The 21600-nt window shown below is 38.8% G+C and overlaps 1 protein-coding gene across 2 annotated transcripts in view; it reads left to right on the forward strand.

The window, feature by feature from the left end:
• Positions 1 to 1251: 1251 nt before the first annotated feature.
• CHKA (choline kinase alpha) overlaps positions 1252 to 21600 on the forward strand; it is a 29779-nt gene continuing 9430 nt past the window's right edge. Inside the window, exons 1-5 of one of the 2 annotated variants that reach the window (XM_063289263.1) lie at positions 1253 to 1680; positions 7095 to 7206; positions 14596 to 14649; positions 20796 to 20909; positions 21330 to 21463. In XM_063289263.1, the coding sequence (XP_063145333.1) occupies positions 1355 to 1680; positions 7095 to 7206; positions 14596 to 14649; positions 20796 to 20909; positions 21330 to 21463 (740 nt within the window). In that variant the 5' untranslated portion in view covers positions 1253 to 1354. Of the gene's footprint in view, positions 1681 to 7094; positions 7207 to 14595; positions 14650 to 20795; positions 20910 to 21329; positions 21464 to 21600 lie in introns of both variants that reach the window. The other variant, XM_063289264.1, reaches the window with a different exon arrangement.

Genomic DNA, 21600 nt, shown 5'->3' on the forward strand with positions numbered 1-21600 from the left:
AGGCTGGGGAGGGGACGGCCAATGTAAAGCAGGAATTGCTTTCTGCCCACTCGAAGATGGGCGCAGAGCACTTAAATCCGACCGTTGTGAATCCCTCCCTTTTGCTCTCTATGGAAAAAGCCCATAGAACGGAGCGCAAGTAAACCTATAGTAAGGAACAGAAACAACTGCCGAGATGTGCTTCAACATCACGCTCCGTTTCTTCCCGCTCCGCCTGGCTCCCTTCCCCCACGACAATAGGTTCAATTCATTTCCACTCCATGAGCTGTAACTTTCCGCTTTTGAACTGAAAGAGGGTGGCAACCGCCTTGCCTCTCCTCCCCCTTCCTCCTCCGGAGCAGAGCACGCCGTGTACTTCGACCCGCTGTCCTTGTACTGATGATGACTGCACTTGGCCACAAAGCAGAGGCGCTACCGCCCGTCGCCTTGAAAGGAGACGCTGGCTGCCCGTGCCCCCGAGAAATACTGTCGCATCGCGAAGAGTCCAGTGCGGCAAATTGCGCATTCTTTACAGGGGGAGGAAGAGAAGGGGGAGGAAGAGAAGAACAAGGACGCTCTTTTTTTGCGAGCACCGCGCTCGCCCCGGCTTTCCAGCCTCGTTTGGTTTCCACCGCATAGCACCAGTTTCTGCCAGGGTGACTCCTTTCCCTATCCCCGCCCACCTTTCACCCCCCTTTGCGGCCCCCCAGTCTTCCGTAGTCCACGTGCCTGCAAGGGATAAGGAGGTTAATGAATGGAGCCCGAAAAGAAAATGGAGTCAACCTTACTAACAAGAGAGAAGCGAGCAAGGGGGAGGGATTCACAAGTGGTGGAGCGGGGGAGTTTCGGAGACACCGATGAAAGATGGAGGAGGAGAGGAACCCTGAATTACTACAGGGGGCAGACGGGCGGAGTGCAAAGTCACTCAACTCCCTGCTTGTGCTCGATGCCGAAGAAGAGGAAAACTAGCTTCATCAAAACCCCCACCCGCCCCTCTACATTCTCTACGTTTGTATCTCTGGGATACGCGTAAGCTTGGCCGCTCGGATAACCAGAGCAACGAGGAAGACAGCCAATGGTCTTTCCGCGCCGCTTCTTCCCTCTGGACCAATCAGGGAGCGTCACGGCCGCAACCTTGCGGTTGGATCGGGCTTGCAGCCAATCAATACAGACAAAGAGGAAGGGAGGGTGGGGGGACAGCTTCTAGATGAGGTGATCTCGTGCACTGGAGCCCTCGTGCGGAGCGCCTATAAGTAGGTGGAGGCCGACCCGCGCGCTGTAGACCTTCTGTGGGGATTCTGGCTGGACGGTCGGAGTCTGTGTGTGCTCGAGCTGCCGTTCCTTTGCCTCTCGCTCGCTCCCCCGTTCGTTCGTCATGAAGACCAAGTTCTGTAACGGCGGCGAGGCCGACCCTTCCCCTCTGGGTTTCCTGCTGGGATGCGCCCCGGGCCCGGTGTTGCCCGCCCTCACCCAGTCGCCCCCCTCGCCCCCGTCTTCTAACACCGATGCCGAAGTGAAGGAACTGGGGCGCCAGGGCCACCAGCAGCAGCCTCTCGCTCTGCCGCCTACCCCTCCGTCCCAGCCGGCGGAGGAGCAGCCCGATCTCCGCACCCGCCGCAAGGCGTATCTGTGGTGCCGGGAGTTCTTGCGGGGGGCGTGGCGGGGGCTGCGGGAGGACGAGCTGCGCATCACGCCCATCAGGTTAGCATTTTGCTGTTACCGGGGAGGCAAGGGCCGCTTACAGCCGGGGGGATGCTTGGCCCTTTAATTGGGGAGGTGGTCGCTGGGCGGCTCTCTATGACATTCCCCGCACGTTTGGAGTGCGTTACCTTAGCCGCGACATTTGTGTCGGCTGGACCAGGGAGGGAGATCTCTTAAAGGTTAAAACGGTGGTGGGATTTTTTCGTTTAGCAAAACTGAGGGAAGTGGGGGTGGAGCTGTTAGTTTGGTCTACACCTTGTATCTTTTGTGCTCAGATGGCGGAAATAACCAGACGGCGTCCAAGTGTTTTTGCTCCTCTCCTACGAAGAGCATTAAAGATCTCCAAAGGCGATCACCCCCACACTTCCCTGTGCCCCCAAATAGGCTCTTATCCTGGAAATGATTATTGGAAAAGGACCTATTTGGGGACAGGGGAGTGTGGGGGTGAACGCTTTCGGAGGTACTTCTGTAGGCTGCAGGATTTACACTTCACCTTAATCTGTAGTTTTAAAAACCATGGCTTCTTAAACCATGGTGACCTGATTTTCACATAATCTCAGGCAATTGTGAGTCACTCATGGATAATGTTACACCTAAAACAACCTTATGGTTTAATGCTGTAAGCCAAGTTAATTTTTTGCTTTCTTTTTAAAACATTGAGAGAAACCAAAGAAGGTAATTAGAAAGCCACTTAAAACATTCCTGATTTTGACTTCACACTCTTAGTACTATAGTGTAGAGGACAAAATGAATAACTGTCCATTTAGGCTTCCTGGGAGACCATAGAATGAATAATGATGAACAGACCAACTTCAAGCAGTATTTTTTATTCTGGCTTGCAAGATAATTTAAATTCAGGCATTGCATTAATCCATAAAGTTTCTCAACAGTGGTTATTAAATTTAGTCTCTAGATTAAGCAATGCTGGAGAAAATTTATGAAATGTGGAAGATGATCATAGGCTTTTTTGAGCATTAATCTCATTTTATTTGCAGTAACTTTCTGAAACATTGCAAAGCCTTTTTATTCAGTCTAATGGAGTAAAACTATAATTAGCTCAAATGAATTTCATTTAAAATGTGTACGACTATCATCTTTTAATCATGGGTATATTGCATACTATATAAAATGGTTTCTGTTATGAAACTCTGTATGTTCTATTAAGAGAAAAAGAAGTCAGAAAGATTCTTAATGATTTCTGTTAACTAGGCTTCAGGAGATGTCATTTTGTTAAACCCTATCAAATTACTATTGCTATTAACAGTCACTGTTAGCAGCTGTCTCAGGTAAGTGTAGCATAAAATGATTTAGAGATAAATTCAAAGGTTGGGGTGATCTTCTAAAGCTTGGGTCATATGGGTAATTTCTGGATTTGTATTGTTTCTGTCCTTTTTTTAAAAAATGAAACTGCTTAGCATTGTGAGTCAATTCTTGACAGCAAGTTCCTGTAAATGCTGGGTGCCTTTCTCTGACTCATAATGCCAGCTATAACTAGATAACTGTCTTGCATGTAGTATTAGGAAAGTAAAGAGTAGGAAGTTTAATTTGATCTATTGCTATTAAAACTATGTATTTTTGCAGAATTATGTGAAGATTGTAGTTATTTTTTTAGAATAACTAAGGAATTATGTATCTGCACCAGAGAGGAATGTTGAACCTTGCTCTAATTTCTTTTTTGTTTGAGTGGCAACCTTGTTAATTTAGAGCAGCCTTCCCCAGTATAATGCTTTAAAATGTGCTGGACCTGAGTTTTATAAACTCCCAGTCTGTTATTTTAAAAAAGGGTATTTCTTACATACAAATCTGAAGCGTCTGCATATTATATATAGGCATGACAATTAGTGATGACTTCACTTTAGGTTTGGCAGCACTTTGACTAAAGGTTGGTTAGGGTTAGTTGTTACCTTGACATGAATATTACATGAACCACTTAATTAGCTTAGGAGTTGATATTTGAAGTTCACAATCAGAAATGACTATTTCTTAAAACATTACCCTTGATCCATTGAATTAATCATACTTAAACTGCAGCTGATATGCATTTGTCATTCCTAGCTGGTATGAAGTCTCTTGAGGGTGAAATAAATGCATCCTTTCCTTTAGGGTGACCAAAGAAGAGGGGTTACAGCTGTCACAGCATGACTAGGCACAAATTTAGGCTTCCCTTGTGCTTTCAGGTGTATTTTCAGTCCAATGAAAGTGAACAGCATTGTTTTTCTGCTGTTATGAGAATTGGTTTGTACCAAAATGATTGTGTTTTCAGCCTGGGGTGTTGAGGGTGTTTGCTGGAAAGAGTCGAGTGGAAAACTGGCGAAAAAGTTAAGTGCTGCTTCTACCAAATCTTTTTTCTAATAAAAGCAGATAAGTTTTTTTCAGTGTAGCTAGAAGAGTCTGTTTAGACTATCAAGTCCAGCGCCCCCTGCTTAGTATAGGTATGCAAATTAAAGCATGCATGACATGGCTGCCTAGCCCATGCTCTGACATTTTCTGCTTTGTTGCACCTAAATTTGTATAGTGCTAACTGGAATTTCTGAGACTTGCTTCTTTAATGCACAGAGAATACATAACAATGTTTTCTTGAAACTTTCAATGATGGGCTATTTTTATATAATTAGTATATTCATTCCAACAGTTGATGTTTTCGGCTCTTAACTGGGAAATAAATTTAACCACAGTTTAGACTTGTGCAATGGAGGGAGCAGTGCTTGATCTTTCAAGAACTAACTTTTCGAGAGTGAAGCAAAATATAAAAATATCAAATGACTGGGTGAAGTTACCATTTTGCACCCTTCCATAAGAGACATAGTGGTAGCACTCTGGCTAGTTCTAACGTTTAAACTATAGGATTGCATAAAGTCATCACTGGTACAAGCTATATGTTATCTGAGATACTTGTTCCATTTGGTGGATTGAGCAGGTAAGTGGTTAGAACAAATCTGTAGTATGTCTAGGCAAGGCTGTTTAATAGAGATGGTCCCCTGAAGGGAAAATGGTATGGATCGTGTCATATGAGAAATTTCAGAGTTTTCTTTCACACAGATATGATGGTCGAAAAAGGTGATGATTCTGAGAACTAATTTTGGTTATTATGAAATGGCTGGCTAATTGTTAGATTCTTGGAGTTAATTTTTGTTGTATCCTCGCATTACTTGATGTTTTGGCTACAGTATGTCTAGCTCCTTTTGCTTTAATTATTCATTAATCTGAGTTTTCTGCCTCAGAAAGAATTCAAAACTAAGTGCAGTTTATCCATTTTAACTTAACTGATTTAATTTCATATATATTTATAGGGATGGTTTAGGATATTTAACTGTGTGGGTGAGAACACAGCAGGACCTTCTCTCATGTGTTCTACCCCATTATTTCTGGAGCACCCAGCACAAACAGCTGCCAGGCTGCTTGATGTTTTGTTCTTGTATTATTGAAGTGGATACAGGTAGTCCTTGCTTACTGACTGCCTTGTTTAGTGACCAAAGTTACAGTGGTGTAAAAAAAAAAGCTTTGTGACCAATCCCCTCATATACAACCGTCGTAATGTCCTGCAGTCATGTGATCACCATTTCCATGCTTCCCAACTGGCTTGTGACAAGCAGAGTTAACGGAGAACAAGGAAATAAAATCATAACTCGTGACTCACTTAATGACCAAATGGGAAGTGACGTAAGTCTGTTGCGGTTACGTGATTTTCCCCTTAGTGACAGAGTTGCTGGTCCCAATTGTTGCTAAGTGAGGACTACCTGTACATTTTTCTCTCAAGTCAAGTTTCCACAAGGGCCTGTCCAATTTGAGATTATTCAAGTAAGAGCAGCAACAGAGTATCCTACTCAACATGAAACAAGTGGTTTAATTTTCTTTTACATATGAGAATTACAGGCAGAGCTTTTCGTATTTTGCTCTCATTGGAGAAAGCCAACTGGTTTGGGGATTCAAGCTAGCTGCTTTCGCTTTCTTCAGAAAACAAAAAACTGAGCTGTACCTCCTAGCTTCTGCAGCAGATGCTGGCTTTAACATCTAAACATTGCTGAAGTTGCAGGGGAAAAGCACTCCATTGTACAAAATCACAATGGAAACTTCAAAGGAAGCCTGGTCAGTTCTGCTTTTCAAGAAGAGAGGACAACCTTTGGAATGCTACCTGTCTTTTGTAATGAAAGTCTAGAAAGAAAAATTAGTACTAGCTTGGGGGCAAACTTCGATGTTATTGATAAGAGACTGTGTGGCTGTTAGTAATGTATTTGATGGTTTTTTAATGTGGCAAAGGTTGTATTCAAGAACTAGGCAGGGCTAGAACAGAGTGGGCAAAGCCAGAAACCAGGCTGTGTTTCCTCTGCATGATCATAAAATCTATCACGTCCAAATGAAAGAAAATGAACAGTGAAATTATACCATAATGTGTCAGATGCTGAACTGAATTTTAAAAATTGTAATAAGATTGCTACAGACTCATCCCCCTCCCAGGCACTGCATGTATGCTGAACTGCTTGTTTTCTGGGGAGTCCTAGATTTTAGTTGCTTGCCATCTTGGTTCCCAGAGCATTTCTGAGCCAGACATTAATCCAGAAATCAACACTATGGCACTACAATTTGAAAAGCCTACTAAGAGATAAATGGATGAGAATGGATCAGAGAAACTGGAGAAGGGCTGGAGATGACACAAAGTACTAAGAAATGGGAATATCAGTCCTGAATTTATTCAGTTCTTTAATGGTAAAATCTATTTTTAATAGTCAATACAACATAATACATTATTATAATGCCATTATGCTGTTATTAATGTCTGCTTAATATCTAACTTTTGAATAACAGCAGGACCTCAGTAAATATAGTACCTAACTAGATGTATGTGTTGATATAACACTGGTTTTTAATTAGGAACATGATTATATGAGGTCAAATCAATTCTGTGCAATGATAAATGAATACAATAGTACTGCTTAAATTACTAAATGAGGCCAATGATCCCACTTAGTATACTGAAAATATGCCACAAGCATAATCACAAAATGGCTGTTTTAGACATGACTAAGTATAGATGTCTGTCATGGATATAAGCTGAGTAACAAAATGTTGGGAATTTTCCCATGATTTTTTCCATATGTCTGCTCTGATCTATACATACTCAAGAAGGATAAAACAGGAACAGACAAATTGAATACAAGCCAGAACTATGATTTGGGGTTCTGCCTACAGGCCACTAATTGAACTTGAATTTTTCTGCTCCAAAAGTCCTTTTCATAGATAAATGAGTGATATTAAGGGTAAAGCAACGTGTTCATGAATCTAGACACAGCAAAGTTGGATTTGAATCCAAAATATAAATCCATTTCTCATACTTGTGTTCAGATGCATACAGTCCAAATCTTGCTTGCCTAGTGAAATTCTTCCATGGTGAATAAAAATTTGATTTCTCTTTGTAGAGGAGGCCTCAGTAACATGCTGTTCCAGTGTTCTTTGCCTGATACTATAGAGACTGTTGCAGATGAACCACGCACTGTTCTTCTTCGTTTATACGGTGCAATTCTGCAAATGGTGAGTATTGATAGAGCAGTGGGGAAAAAAGATTTCATATTGTATATGTGAATAGTATAATAAAGCTGTTCCACCTATATTTGTTTATTTAATGCATAAAAATATATGGTTTTGAATGTAAATCTCAACTATTTTTAAAATACAAAATTATGTATTTTGGTTTTGTCAACAATGCATGTAGAAACTTGTCCTAAACACTTGTCTCTTATTATTGGCTCATTACTGTGCAGATTTGAATTGAGAATCAACATTGGTAGTAACTTTGTCACTCTCTGGCTTTGAACTGAATCATTAACCTTGAGTAATAGCGACTTACAGATCTTTTTCCATAATGCCTCTTCCAGGGAACCCGTACCAAACCTTTATTGTTGCTTAAGCGACATTATATTTGGTATAAGTTTCTCCTTTCCCATGTTTCCACTTGCAGGTGTTAATATTAATCCATATTAATATTATATCCATATTATAGTAATATGGATTCTAAAAATAGTAAAAGGGAGCAGACTCTGTATAATGCATGGGAGGTAGCCTCCCCATTCATTCCCTTAGAGAGAATTGGCCTTCAGAATAATAAGGATTCTTCTTCCTTGCTGTTCATTGATTTGCTTGTCAGCCATTAAGTATGCTTCCAGGCATTGGGCACAAAATAATAAAAAAAAAATTAAACTATTTTTCATGCTAAGAATTTAGTGTCAGCTAAAAGTAATTAAAACTTTAAAAATCTAAGATACAAGTCAAGCATGTAAACAGGTTGAATATATAAACATATTAATGAACATATTAGGAGATGAAATATATTTTAAATTTAAATACATAATAAATATGGGATAATTTTTAAAAAATGCCTGGCACCAAAAAGGTAACAGCGTGGTGCTAGCCTCCCCACCCTCCATGGAAATGCTGTTAGTCATATCTACTTCAGGTGATGATGGCATCTGGAAAAAAATCTGAGGGTACCATCAGGTTAATATCACAGCAGGTGTTATACCAGGTACTTGGATCCTTCATTCTTTGCACTTTGAATTAGAGGTGGGAATGAACAGAAGCTAGTACAGTTATTTATCAGCAAGATTGTTTCCACTTAGTAGCCAGGCAGCTAGATGCTGAACTGGCTGCAGTTACGAGGTAGTTTTCACAGGCGATCCTCTCTAGTTTAATAGTTAAAGCATTGAACCAGGACTGGGTTGACCAGGTTCAAATCCTCCCCCACTCATGAAAGCTCGCTGGGTGGCTTTGGGACAGTTGTTCTCAGCAATCCCCATATATCTCACAGGCTTGTTTTTGGGGAAGAATTGGAGAAGGGAGGTTTACATGACCTTGAGCTCCTGGAGAAAATACAGGATGTAAGTTTAATAAATTATATTCAGTTTATGCAGTAAATGATCCCAGGAGTTACTGAAATATGAATAGCAATGGCTTAATTTATCTCTGCCAAGGTTAGATTCCAGCTCTTACAGCTTAAATAGGCATTCTGTTCATTGAGGCTACATAGGGCCCAAGTGAAACAAGTGAATCTGGATTACCCCGAGATTGCTAAAATCTGCTCATGTTCTTAAGGCTCCCTGTTGAACCCATGAGACTTCTTCAAATGTAGACACTGCACCAACAGTGGCTCTGAATCCTTCTGCCTTTTTATGTAAAGGTTGTACTGCATCACAGAATTTACACAAAAAAGATGAAATGCTGTGATCATTTACTAAACCGTAAATCCCAATGAAGTCAAGGGATTTATTCCCGAGTAGTACTTTTAAGTGAGATGCCTAGAATTCATCCAGTGGGGAAAAAAGAGGGGCAGAAATGTCACAAATAACCATTTCCTGCTTACTGAAGGATTTATTATCAGTTTTAGTATTTATAATATTATGAAATTAGGTTTGAAATTGGCCTGATACCATTGTTTGTTAATTGTTTATTTGTAGACATTATTGCAATCCTAAATTTACAGTTGTTTAACTAATAGAAAAATCCATAGATTAATATTATTCCTAATTGAGTATTACTGTTTAATTACTTTCTAAACATATCCATGTTCGTAGTCTAGAATGGTCAGCAAGACAATAACGGTGCCTAAAACATTTATGGTCTTTCTGGGTAGGATTACAGATTAGATAATTTAACACTGATTGAAGGAATAGTTCTCCTTGTAATGCTATCATCCCAAGACTGTAAAGATGTGCTTGTTCCATCACAACACTATTCAGAAGTGACAGAAAAAGATAAAGAAATTGTGTTCAAAACTCAATAAATTATTGTAATATAGCTTCCCTCCCATAAAGAACTCTTACTGCAAACTTTTGATCTGGCTCTTAAAAAGAGTACTCAGGATAGTATTCAATTTCTTATAACTAGAGTACTCCTGAAATCCATATATATTGAAATTAAGTACTGCATGCTACATGTCCGTATTGAGCGTATAGTGAGCATATTCCTGAGCATAATTTATTATGACTATATGTTTGAAGCTTGGATTCTATACTGCAAAATACAAAATAACAAGAGTTGAAATCCTGCAAGGAAATAATCAATAGATCTTTGCTGTTGCTGATTTATTGCTGTGACCTAAAATATTGGTGCTAGAACTACAATTCAAAATAACTCTTTAAGTATTTTACATTAATTAACAAATTAATTAAGTCGTAGTGATTTTATTATTCAATGTATGCATATTTTAAAAAATTGTCTTCAGAGTAAATGGTAGAAATTAGTGCATGGCTGTGATATGCTCATTTTCATTTGAAAATATAGTGGAGTTTTCAGAATCATATATACTAGTATGCATTTTGACATAAATATGGTAATCATAGTACTCTGAATATTTAGTCTTATAGAATCATAAATTGGATTAGATTGTGCATATGCTTCCCCTGAAATTATTTTTAAAATATATTTTCTGCCTTTTTATGAAGAAAATAATTCAGAACCTTTGGACTTTTCTTCAGTCCTAGTTTGGCTGCTCATTTGAGTATTAACATCCTATTTTTTTTTACTTGGTATTTAAGATTTTTGAAGATATCTAACTTCCTTTATTTCCATAGTGGCAGTGAAATGACTGTTTTTGTTGGTGCAGTTCACTAAGGGTTAAGTAAGCAGAGACAGTCCTAAGGTAAAACTTTCAGATTATATTGAGGGTCTCAGTATAAACATTTGTCTCTTTCTGAACTGTTTTTAATGCATAAGCAAACTGATTTTTTTCTAGCGTCAGACTTTGATCTCAAAAATATTTCTTACTGTGGGTGTAAAGAAAAATTGAATCTGATGCTAGTCTTACAGTGCATATATGCAACTTTTTCATTAAGTTAGATTCTTAATTGTAATTTGTATGGATAAAGGCTGCAGAGTTAAGAATGGCACCTTGTGTTTAGTTTAAATGGATGGCTTTTCAGTTAGAATTAAAGTTTATATTACAGCAGCATTCAGAAAACAATTACTCCCATTTTCAGATTCATATCTATTCTCAGGACCAAACTTTAACTCTTCAGCTCTTTTATTCCAAACTTCAAATGTGCTAATTGGAGGATACCTTACCAGTCCTTCACATTCCAACTGAAATAACTTTTTTAAAAAGTGTGCCCTGCTGTTTACAGCCCAACATAGTCCAGTTTGCTTATCATAAATACTGGAAGACACAAATGTCAGTGCATACATACTGTTCAATTATATTGCTTTAAGTTGGCTACAACACCATGCAGAAAAGGCTTGGGGTATTCCTCAGCCAGCTTTTATTTTGTGCCACTGTGCTCTATTATATGAGGCTAGGAAGTAAGTTGTAAAAATTGTCAGCTTGTCTGAGATTAATAGAAAGAATAATATTACTGGTTGGCGTATAAATCTGAAAGGCAGTTATTAAATAAATAGAATGTACTGTAAACTTGTACAAACCAATATTGCAGTATTGTGGTAAAGTAATATTTACTTGTGGCAGAAAATCCCATTTTAGTCAAAGGACTGGGAGGGAAAATAGCTCATGGCCAATTTCTTATGGCCAGATATTAGAATTCTGTTGTTACTACCATCCCATCTCAGTTTTGAATAAAATAGAAAGCATTTAAGACTACTTAATGTTCCTCAATCACATATAGATTGACTGCAATTGCTTGGTATTGCATACCTACTTCCCTTTTTAATTGTGTGTAACTCAGTAAATATGTGGAATTCTTTAAGTGTAATGCTCCTTTACTATTGAGATTCTTGCTTTGAATACCTGGTAGCAAGGAATAACTACAAATGCCTATTTATTGGCGTATAGAATTCCTGATAAGGGGACACTTGTTTTGTTGGGTGGAGTTAAGGGTCGTCTGAGGGTAATGTACCATTTTAGTTGTATGTGCATGTGTTCTCTGCTGCAGGCTTGTCCATGCGATCGTGCCTAGAGCACTCTGGTTTCCAGGTGACAGACACGATTCACGGTATAGTATGAGATCTCTGAAGTTGGAGCATTCTCTGCTGGTTTCATTTCCGTTTGGCTCAGAGTATGAGGTTATGATGAAAAAGCTTACTTTCTAAACAGTTTTGCAATATCTGAACAGTTAAATGGAAATTGTAAATGGATTGCACCTTTCCTTCTTTGTGCTCCCTTAAAAGAATGGTAACTTTATCAGAAGTAAAAAGGATTAGGGATGTTCTTGGATTTAAAAGATATAACAAGTCTCAACATTACAAGTTGTCCATGTGTATTTTATATCAAGAATACAGAATAGAGTATAAACTGCCAGAGATAAAACTTCATTTTACAAATATTCAGTACAGGTCTACCCATATCCTGTGGAGTTTCTTTGAGTGCCCTACAAGATTAAATATGTTGACTAATCATTAAAACAGTATTTTGATGCCTCTCATCTAGTTTCTTAGTGAACACAAAATGTTATTTTTAATATAGGGGTGAGCAATTCCTCTCTACATATGCTTATAATTTGGGAGATTGGTGTGGGTGCTCTCAACAAAATGGCTGCCATGATGGATGTAGCCTGTTATATAATACTTCTTTACCAGTAAGTCATAGCTCCCAGGCATCTCTCTAGAAACTCACTATCCCAGTTTTTTAGAGAGGCAGATGGCTAAATTTCTGAGCAAGGCACTGGATTGCAAGTGTTCACCATATTCATTTTCTAAGAATACCTTTAAAGCCTCAAGTAGCAAATATGCAGTTTCTTATATATTAATGTTAAATGAACACAAATTCCTTCAAAACAGCAGTTCTGTCATACCACTATAAAATAACACAGATTTAAAAGTGATACTTTTTAAAAATTCTTGGAAGTTGACAAAAAGAAGCTTGTTTTCGACATACAATATGTAACCTGACATGTGGCTCTATTGGTCTGAATATTTTTGTTTCAGGAATTCCTGAAGCAAATCTTCAGCAAAGCAATTTTATATTAACCCTATGCATCAGTGTAATATAGGAATATGACTGCCATAATTCAGTGCTGTGGGACTATTCTACTTAATTGTTTTTCATTGCTTCTCAAGTACACAAAAGAGCAATTTGAAACACATTAATCCTAGATTAAATATTTAGAAGCAAATCCTGTTGATTTTGAGCCTCGTGTGGTGCAGAGGGTTAGGCGGCAGTATTACAACTGAAACTTTCCCCACAACCCGACTTTGATCCCAGCAGAAGCTGGATTCTCAGCCAGCTCAGGTCAACTCAGCCTTCCATCCTTCCAAGGTTGGTAAAATGAGTACCCAGCTTGCTGGGGAAGGTGGCGCCTGGGGAAGGCAATGGCAAACCGCCCCACTATAGTCTGCCAAGAAAACGTCACGAAAGTGGCGTCCCTCCAAAGGGTCAGACATGACTCGGTGCCTGCACAGGGGACCTTCACCTATTCATTTTAGAATTTCTGTCTTAGGCACTATTTGGAGCTGACAGAATAGAAGGAATACTGTAGAAGTTTCTTCCAATGAAAACTTTTGGATATTATATTCCTAAAATTCAGTCATGTTAAGTAGGTTCAATATGCACCTATTTGAAAATGGCAAGTGCAAAAACACTACCCATACTTAGGTGATCCAAGTAAGTTAAAGTAAACACCTGTTAAAGTTCTGGGAAAAGCCTCTCTAATCCAGTTTGCTTCTGATGGATTGTACTATCAAAGAGGAGCTTTAAGCCAGAAATAACTCTGGCTAATATATAACTTTGTTATTCAAGAAGTAGTCAGTCAGAGAATAGTGGCAGTGAAATAATGTTTGTAAAATATTTCTATTTAATAATACAGTTCTAAGCTTGCCCTTGTGAATATTCACAATAATCTCTGCTTTAATTGAATATAATTTTATAGATAAGTTTATGGGTACTTGCTAATATAGTATTTTAATGGAAATAAATACTTTATTGTAGAAAAAGGTTTTCTTGTTGAAGCAATTGGGCGATTTTGTAGGACAACTCTTGAATTGGTTATTCATTTGGTACTTGGTAAAAGTATGATACAGAAGAAAAACTATGCTCAGTTCCATTATCATCTTTAAATAATTTTAGTGAAAGGCTTCCTGTAGGAGCCTTTAAGTGTAGTTTGGTTTTAAGCATATGTGTTGTTAGAATTACAACATTGGAAGTTACATTAAAATGCCATATAAATGATATAATATTGAATGGAACTGGGAAATGGAACAGGCCTATTTGTTTCATAGCTTTGAAAGCCTTAATGGATTACAAAGCTTGCATTTCTGTTGCAGTTTTAAAGTGCAGGTAAAGCATGTGCCATTGAGTCCAGGCGTTAACACAAAACTTGAAACCTTGGAAAATAACTTATGAAAGATGTTAAGAAACACCAGGTCTGAAATTCCTTGATCCTTTGCTTAGATTTGCTTAAATTGCCTTGAGAAATGACCAGAAATTATCCCTAAAATGTATTAAAATATTGTTACTTTACAGTACAAAAGACATCTGTCAACAAATGGTTACTGGGATAAGTGAGTGCCTTCCTTACCTCTACAACTAGATAATGCTTCCACTAGATTTTTATCTGGTAGTAGCTCCTATAACAATTGGTTTATACTGTGTTGCTGTCTTTACATATGTGTAGTAAAACTGGTTGATGCTGAACCTTCATTTATATTCCAAAATCAATATAGTCTTGTGCACCGGGAATATTTGGTAGACGAGGAGATGACTACATCTCACATTAATGGTCATGTCTGTCTGTTACCCTAGGCAGATTCATATAGTGGCGTTCAATGGCACATCCTTTTTGAATAATTTAGAGTGCTACCTCATGTGAATGAGGGAGGAATTCCATCAGAATCTTTGGTATTTTGTCAGATAATTGTTGAGTATACATTCTAAATATAGCTGGCTTTCCTGGCTCTCCTTAATGCGGTGGCTACAGAATTAACTTGATTCGTATTGGTCTTCAATATCTCATTGGAAATGTTGGCTTTTCTCATTCATAGAGGTCCTGTAATAAAGGAGGATCTGGACAGGCTCAAAAGGAGAATGATTTACAGGTAAGTACTGTCTTTGCTGAATTTTCATATCTGATTAGTACAATACATGCCGTATAATTGCTACCTGCCAGTCTTTTGTCACTGTCTCCACAACTGTTTGAATATGTCTTCTTTGCGGGGATGGTGGTGGGAGTTCTTAAAAAACTTCTTCTGTGAGAGTAATAGAGCTAAAGCACCTTCTTTTAGTGTAGGCTCTTTTGTGGCATGTTTCTTTTCAATAATCTGTCACTAAATCTGCCTTCAGTTGATTCAAAAATTAACCAATAATTACTCCCTCAAATCAGAAGATGTGAGCCAGTTTGAGACATCAGAAAAATGGTAATTCCCAAACCTCCACCCTTCATCTTTAACAGTGGCAACAAGGGCTAAAGCAGAAAAGATTTTTTTGAAAAAAGAGGAAGCTGTTGGGGAACATTCTGACATATGACAGGAGTAATGCATAAGGATAATGTTCTAAAATTAAGATTGATAATATATTCATATCAATAGGGAGGATTAATGCTTCAGATCAGATGAACCAAATATTAGTGCAGTATATACGGAATATATGAAGTCATATGTATTTGATTGGGATTTTAGCTGCACACATTAAATGGCTTTTTAAAAATGTATTTAGAGAAAAAGAGTGGGGAAGAGAACAGTAACCTTGAATGTATTTCAAAAGTAACTCCAGCCGGCTGTAGTCAATAAAAACCAGCTGTAACAGTCATGGGGATAATACAGATACTCATGTAAGCAAATGCCTTTAGGCGCTCTAAAGGCTTCCTTATCCGGCAGTATTAAGAAGACCTTGACTTGAGAAGCACTTAGTAGCAAAAACAAGAGATGTGGAAGTTCCCATCTTATACTGAACTCCTGGTTATGGCCTATCAGGTTTGAAAGTAGAAGAGACCATCACCCCTTCAAGATAGTGTTTTCTTCACATTCATGGGAAGCCTTAACAATGTAAAAGTATACAGGCTCGTTTGCTAAAAAGAAATACGTATTTAATTTATTTGAACAATTTATACAGTCACCTATCTCACAACAATGACTCTAAAAAGAAAAGTATAATTTGAAAAATAAACATTCAAAATATTCATCGTAACATAACATGCGACTGAGGATTTAAAAATCATTCCATTTTCAATCAGTAAAGACAACAACAAGATGGATCCACCAACGGGACTGGTTTAACCTCCTGGCCCAAATGTCTGAGGGAATATCTAGGTTTTGAATGCCTTGTGAAAGGACAAAAGGGTTGGGGATGACCTGGATCACCAGGGGGACATTGTTCAGTAGGGCAGGTGCTGCAACAACGAGAAAACAACTTCCAGGTCACAGAAGGTGATCTTTTCTAATAGAAGGGACTTGCTAGTTATGGTGGGGCAAACAGAAACAGTTGGAGATAGGCAGATCCTTATAGTGCTCTGTGCTATGTAGGGCTTTATAGGTGACACCCAGCACCTTGAATGGCATGGATAAGCCCATTGGGAGTTACTGTGAGAAGGACCTCCTTGGTCCAAAAACAGGTGCAATTGACATACAAGATGAACTGTGCAAAGGCCTTTCTAGCCACAGTTGCCACTAGCTCTTTGAGCAGGAGCTGTGAGTCCAGGAAGACTCTCAGATTGCTCACCAGCTTTACCTGGGGAAGTGCTGTTCCATTCAGAGATAAAGATGGAAAGTCTCCAGAACTGTGGGGTCCCAACGCAAAACTACTCAGTCTTACCAGGGTCAAACTGAAGCCTGTTCTTCCCCGTATGGACCCCCACACTGGACATAACCTTGACAGCATTACAAGTAATTGGCAGTTAATGACGGCAATTGGGACCGGAATTTCCACCGCTAAGCGATATAGTTGTAAAGTTTGATGTCATGTGACCGCATCGATTAGCGACAGCAATCCTGGCAGTCCCCATTGCCATTGTTAACCAAATCCCATTGGTCATTAGACAAGGACCCACCCTGATCGATGCCATTCCTGGCTTGGTCCCTCCCAGCCTTGAGCCTTGGAGAGGTAAGGGATTGCCACCTCTTGAATTCCCCCTGCCTGCCTGTCCCCCCAAAGATGGGGGGAGTTGGGTGGGGGGTTGAAGCACCCCTGTAAAGTGACCTCAGGTTCAATCTCTCTTCACCTACCATTTCCTGCTGGAACTGGTCCTTGAGAAAGGAGGAGAACCACCATAATCCACAGGCCTGCTAGTCCAGAATGATACCATGATCAGTAGAATTGAAAGCCATTGAGAGATCAAGGAGGGCCAGGATGGATGCACTGCCCCATACCAAGGCTTTCAAAGGTCATCAACGAGCATGATCAATGCTGTCTCAGTGCTGTAACCAGGTCTGAATCCAAACTGAAAATTATCCAGATAATTTGATTCCTCCAGGGCCCTCTGGAATTGCAAACCAACCACCTACATTCCATAGGAAGGGAAGGTTGGCAACTGGATGGAATTGTCCAGATGGGTCCGGTGATGGCTTCTTGAAGAGAGGGTGGATAACTGCCTCTTTCAAAGCAGATGCCCCCCCCCTTCCCAAGCATTAACCACTGAAGCCAACTACATGTCACCTTCTAGGAGGCCTTGACCAGTCAGGAGGGATGTAGATGTAAAACACAAGTGGCCCAACTCACAGTTCTGTGGACCCTGTCTACTTAATCAGGACTACCAGGACTTCCCAGTTAACTTGAGGGGAGTTTTATTAGATACATTGCATTTATCTTTAGTTCACAGGTGAGCGTACACGCCGTCATGTGCAAAAGGTGAATCCTATGGCGATTCCATGCAAAATTTAAACATTCAGTACATCAGCAACAGCAGTTGGCCATATAACAGTTATTTTAGCACTGCCAAGTTAAGCATATTTGAAGTGAGAGAAGAATTAATAGTCTCTATTCAATACCTAACCGTGATAATATATTTGGAAGTTACACTACAGGTAGTCCTCATTTAGTGACTGCCTTGTTTAGCAACTGTTTTCAGTTATGATGGTGATGAAAAAGTAACTTTATGACCAATTTTTGCATTTACGACCTTCGCAGGTCTGTAAAGCAAAGGAAAGCTGAAGTAAGATCATAAGCATAGTTGCAGTTTCACTTAGCAATTGCTTCCGTTAATGACCAAGTTGCCAGTCCCAATTGTCACTAAATGAGGATTACCTGTATTTTATATTGGATTTTCCCTTTGCAATTGCTTTGCTAGAAAATAGCAATTTTTAGGTCAGCATTAATGGGTCTTGAGAAATGGTTTCCTGCCTTTTTTTGAATATTGCTATTTCTGATGCAAGCTTTGTGTCCAGTTGTAACCAGCTTGCTGGGGAAGGTGAGACTGGGGAAGGCAATGACAAACCACCCCGCTGTAGTCTGCCAAGAACACGTCACGAAAGCAGCATCCCTCCAAAGGGTCAGACGTGACTCGGTGCTTGCACAGGGGACCTTTCACATTGTTTGGATAGAGACTTGGCATTTATGCTATGTAGAGAGCAGGAAAATATTGTGAATGCACAATATTGTATTACTGGAAGAGGGGCACCTGAAGTGACACATTTTGAGATCTGATGATGATGTTCCAAAATAGTGGGGACTGAATGAGTTTTGATCTTTGTTTGTGTGCCTGTTAAATGGATTGCAACTGAATACAAAAACTGAGAAGCTGTTCTAAGTCAGCCATTGTGGAAAATGCACAAGTCATTGATCCAAGTCCATTTATTTGCATGGAAGGAAGCATTGTTTTGAAGAATCAGAAAAATTTCTGTCTTGACAGTACTGTGCCCATGTCTGTTTTGTCTGATCTTGTTCCATCTGAAAACCTGTTGTTTCTTTCCTCCATTATGCAAAATTAGTGTTTTTGCAAGATTCCTTGGTTTCTGAGATTCTTTTCTAAGCAATCTCCTTGTTTTCCTACATTAAGGAAAGCTGTATTGGACTTAATTGCCCAACGTGTATGTGAATGGATTAGCCTGGAAAATACTTGCTTGCGCTCACTGGCTCCTCCATTCCAAGAAGTACAGCTAAGCAACAGCCATTCAGTGTTCTTTTTAACCCGTAGCATTGCCTGAACGCAGGACACATCTGATCAGAACAAATCAAAGAACATGGCTGAAAACCCTTCACGTAGAAGTACCTTGAGTGCTTTGCATTTGGACCATATGATAAGTTAGCTGTGCCTTTCTGGGGAGAAGCCAACTGGCACAACCCATGCTAAGGCTCTGTACAAGCTTATTTGGTTGAATTCATCCAGTAGTAGTGATAATTTTTAACAAGTGCTAACTAAAATGGAAGGAATAACCTTGAAATCTCTATTTGAATTAGGCAATAACTTTAAAGTTAAAAATTAACACAGTTCATCCAGCAGTGCCTAAAAGGTGTCCTTTAATCTCTTTCAAATAAGCCTTTGAGTAAATCATTAGTATTTTAGCCTTAATTTTTTAAATATGTGATTAATCATTGTTAAGATAAAAACAAATTAACTGAAAAGAATATATTTTATTGAAGTATTTCTTAACTAATTACAATTAGGTTTGAGAGCTAAAATACAGGTGAACTTTTTTGCATGCCTCCTCAAATTAGCAAAACATAAGGGGTATATTTATTAAGGCTTCAATTTCTAGCATTACTGGAAATATCAGCAGATAAAAATATCATTTTATATGCAAGATTAGCAATAGAACACTTAGTGTTTAACAGCTTGAATATATTTATAATATTTAACATAAAATCATCTTTTAATTAGCTTGGTCTTGGATATATATGCAGTCTCAACTCTGAGACAGTGTTTTTAGGTTCAGGATTGACATGTAATGGAGAAATCAAGGGAAAATTTAACCTTTTTATCTGAAAGTATGATTGTTTTAAGTTTTTATTACGCAGGAAGTTGGGTGTATGTATTCCTAAGAATTCACATACGTACAGTATATATGGATTTAGTTGGTTCAGAATAGTTTGTCCTTAATTCAAAGGAAAAAAAATGGGCAATGGGGCAAAAAGAACTAGCTGTCTTTTCTGCCAAGACTTTCCTATCATTCTTAGAAGCGTCCTGATTGTTACAGCTTTTGAAGTTAAGTTTCCACATGCTGCCATTTTTGGCCTTACCCTTTTTTTAACAGCAACCTTCTGTGTACCACACATGAATGAGTGTTGCTCTCAGTACAAAGAACATCTTTGCCATTGGATATTTTCAGCTAATTGGAAAAGCTACTAGCGTGGCTGGCCTGTTTAAAGAAATCAAGATTCTTAACTGCCTGGTGCTATTCAGATCCCCTTGCAGAAAGAGGAGGATTTTGCTCCTAATAGATTCTATTTGCAACTCTGTTTCTATTAGAAAATGCCAAAATGTGACCTCTATTGGGTGACCTCTTGTCTCTTGAGTGCATTTAGGAGGATATACAAGCGAGCAAAAAGACTGAACTTTACGGTTCAGGACTGAATAAATAATGTGCATTGGTATCCTAATGCACATATTTATTCAATCCTTACCAGAAAGTTGAATCCTTTTGCTCTCTCACATGTCCCACTTCAAGAGAGAAGAGAGTTTCTCAACAGAGTCCCCATTGGCCCTGCTTTCCTTGTGGCATCCCAGCGTCCATGGTGTTACCTAGACTAGTTTCCAAAACTGGAGCCTTCCGTGTGTTTTGGATTATAACTGCAATTTAATAGCAGGACCCTTGCCATGTTAGCTGGGGCTAATAGGAATTGCAATCCAAAAACATGAAACTATCTGGTTAGCATAAATGCATAATGAAATAGGTGTATTGTTACCTCTTCTCTAAGGGACATCTTAACAGTTTCAACTTGCCTTATTTTGAAGAGGCTTCTTTTTCTCATTTTCAGAATGGTAGTTTGTATTTTAAAAAGCCAGTTTGTAAGTGAATAGTCAGAAATACTAATACAAAGTTTGGTTAAAAGTACAATTAGATTATCCTTTCCTATAATTAGGATTGATTGATTGATTGATTGATTGATTGTTAGGATGATAAACTACAAGGAATATCCCACTAATCATAAAGGGATCTAAAAGCGTCTCTCTATTATACTTTAGGCAAGCAAGGGAGTAAGGCTTTGGAAGTTTACGCTAGGTATAAATTCAATTTGTATTTCTGCAATATAAATGTTGCATTTTTGATTTACATTGATTATATTTATACAGCTTCCGTGTTTTCTTTTGTAGGGTGCAGAAGCTGTTGTTCTGGAGAGTGTTATGTTTGCCATTCTTGCAGAGAGAGCTCTTGGACCAAAACTCTATGGAATCTTCCCACAAGGCCGTCTGGAGGAATTCATTCCTGTACGTGCCAGATATTAGCTGTATGATGGTGGTTGAAACTGAACTTGACAGTGTAGCACAAAAAAAGACAGAAGTAATGTATTTGCCGAAACATATTTAGTTTTACTTTATTGTTAGATTGGGCAATATATCTGCAGACAATGGAAGCTGGATCTCAGGTTTTCTGGATTAATTTTTTACCACATTTCAGTTAATGAAACACATGTTGGGGTATTCTGTCTTGGTTGTAGCAGAACTGAGAGCATCAATGTTACAGTAAATTACAGCATTGAAAAACAAATACATATCATGTCCTCACTTGATTTCCCTGTATCTGTACGTTTGCAATTCACCAGGCTGATTCTTTTAGCACTGAGTTGATTTGAAACTGCAAAATTACCTATTTCTCGCTACTTATGTCCTGTTTGCTATCTGTTTCAGAGCAGAAAGTTGGATACCGAGGAACTAGGCTTGCCAGATATATCAGCAGAAATAGCTGAAAAAATGGCTAGATTTCATGGGATGAAAATGCCATTTAATAAAGAACCTAAGTGGCTCTTTGGAACCATGGAGAAGTAAGCAATAGAAGTTTTGTCTTTTTAATTTTAATATAATAGTTAAGCATCTTATAAGTAGAATTACTGTACTTACAGAGTAATTAAGCTGGAACAGGAGGAATATGCAAAATGGTCTGTGCATGGAACAGCTGGTT

The sequence above is a fragment of the Candoia aspera genome, chromosome 1, assembly GCF_035149785.1.
Source record: "Candoia aspera isolate rCanAsp1 chromosome 1, rCanAsp1.hap2, whole genome shotgun sequence".
Taxonomy (NCBI): domain Eukaryota; kingdom Metazoa; phylum Chordata; class Lepidosauria; order Squamata; family Boidae; genus Candoia; species Candoia aspera.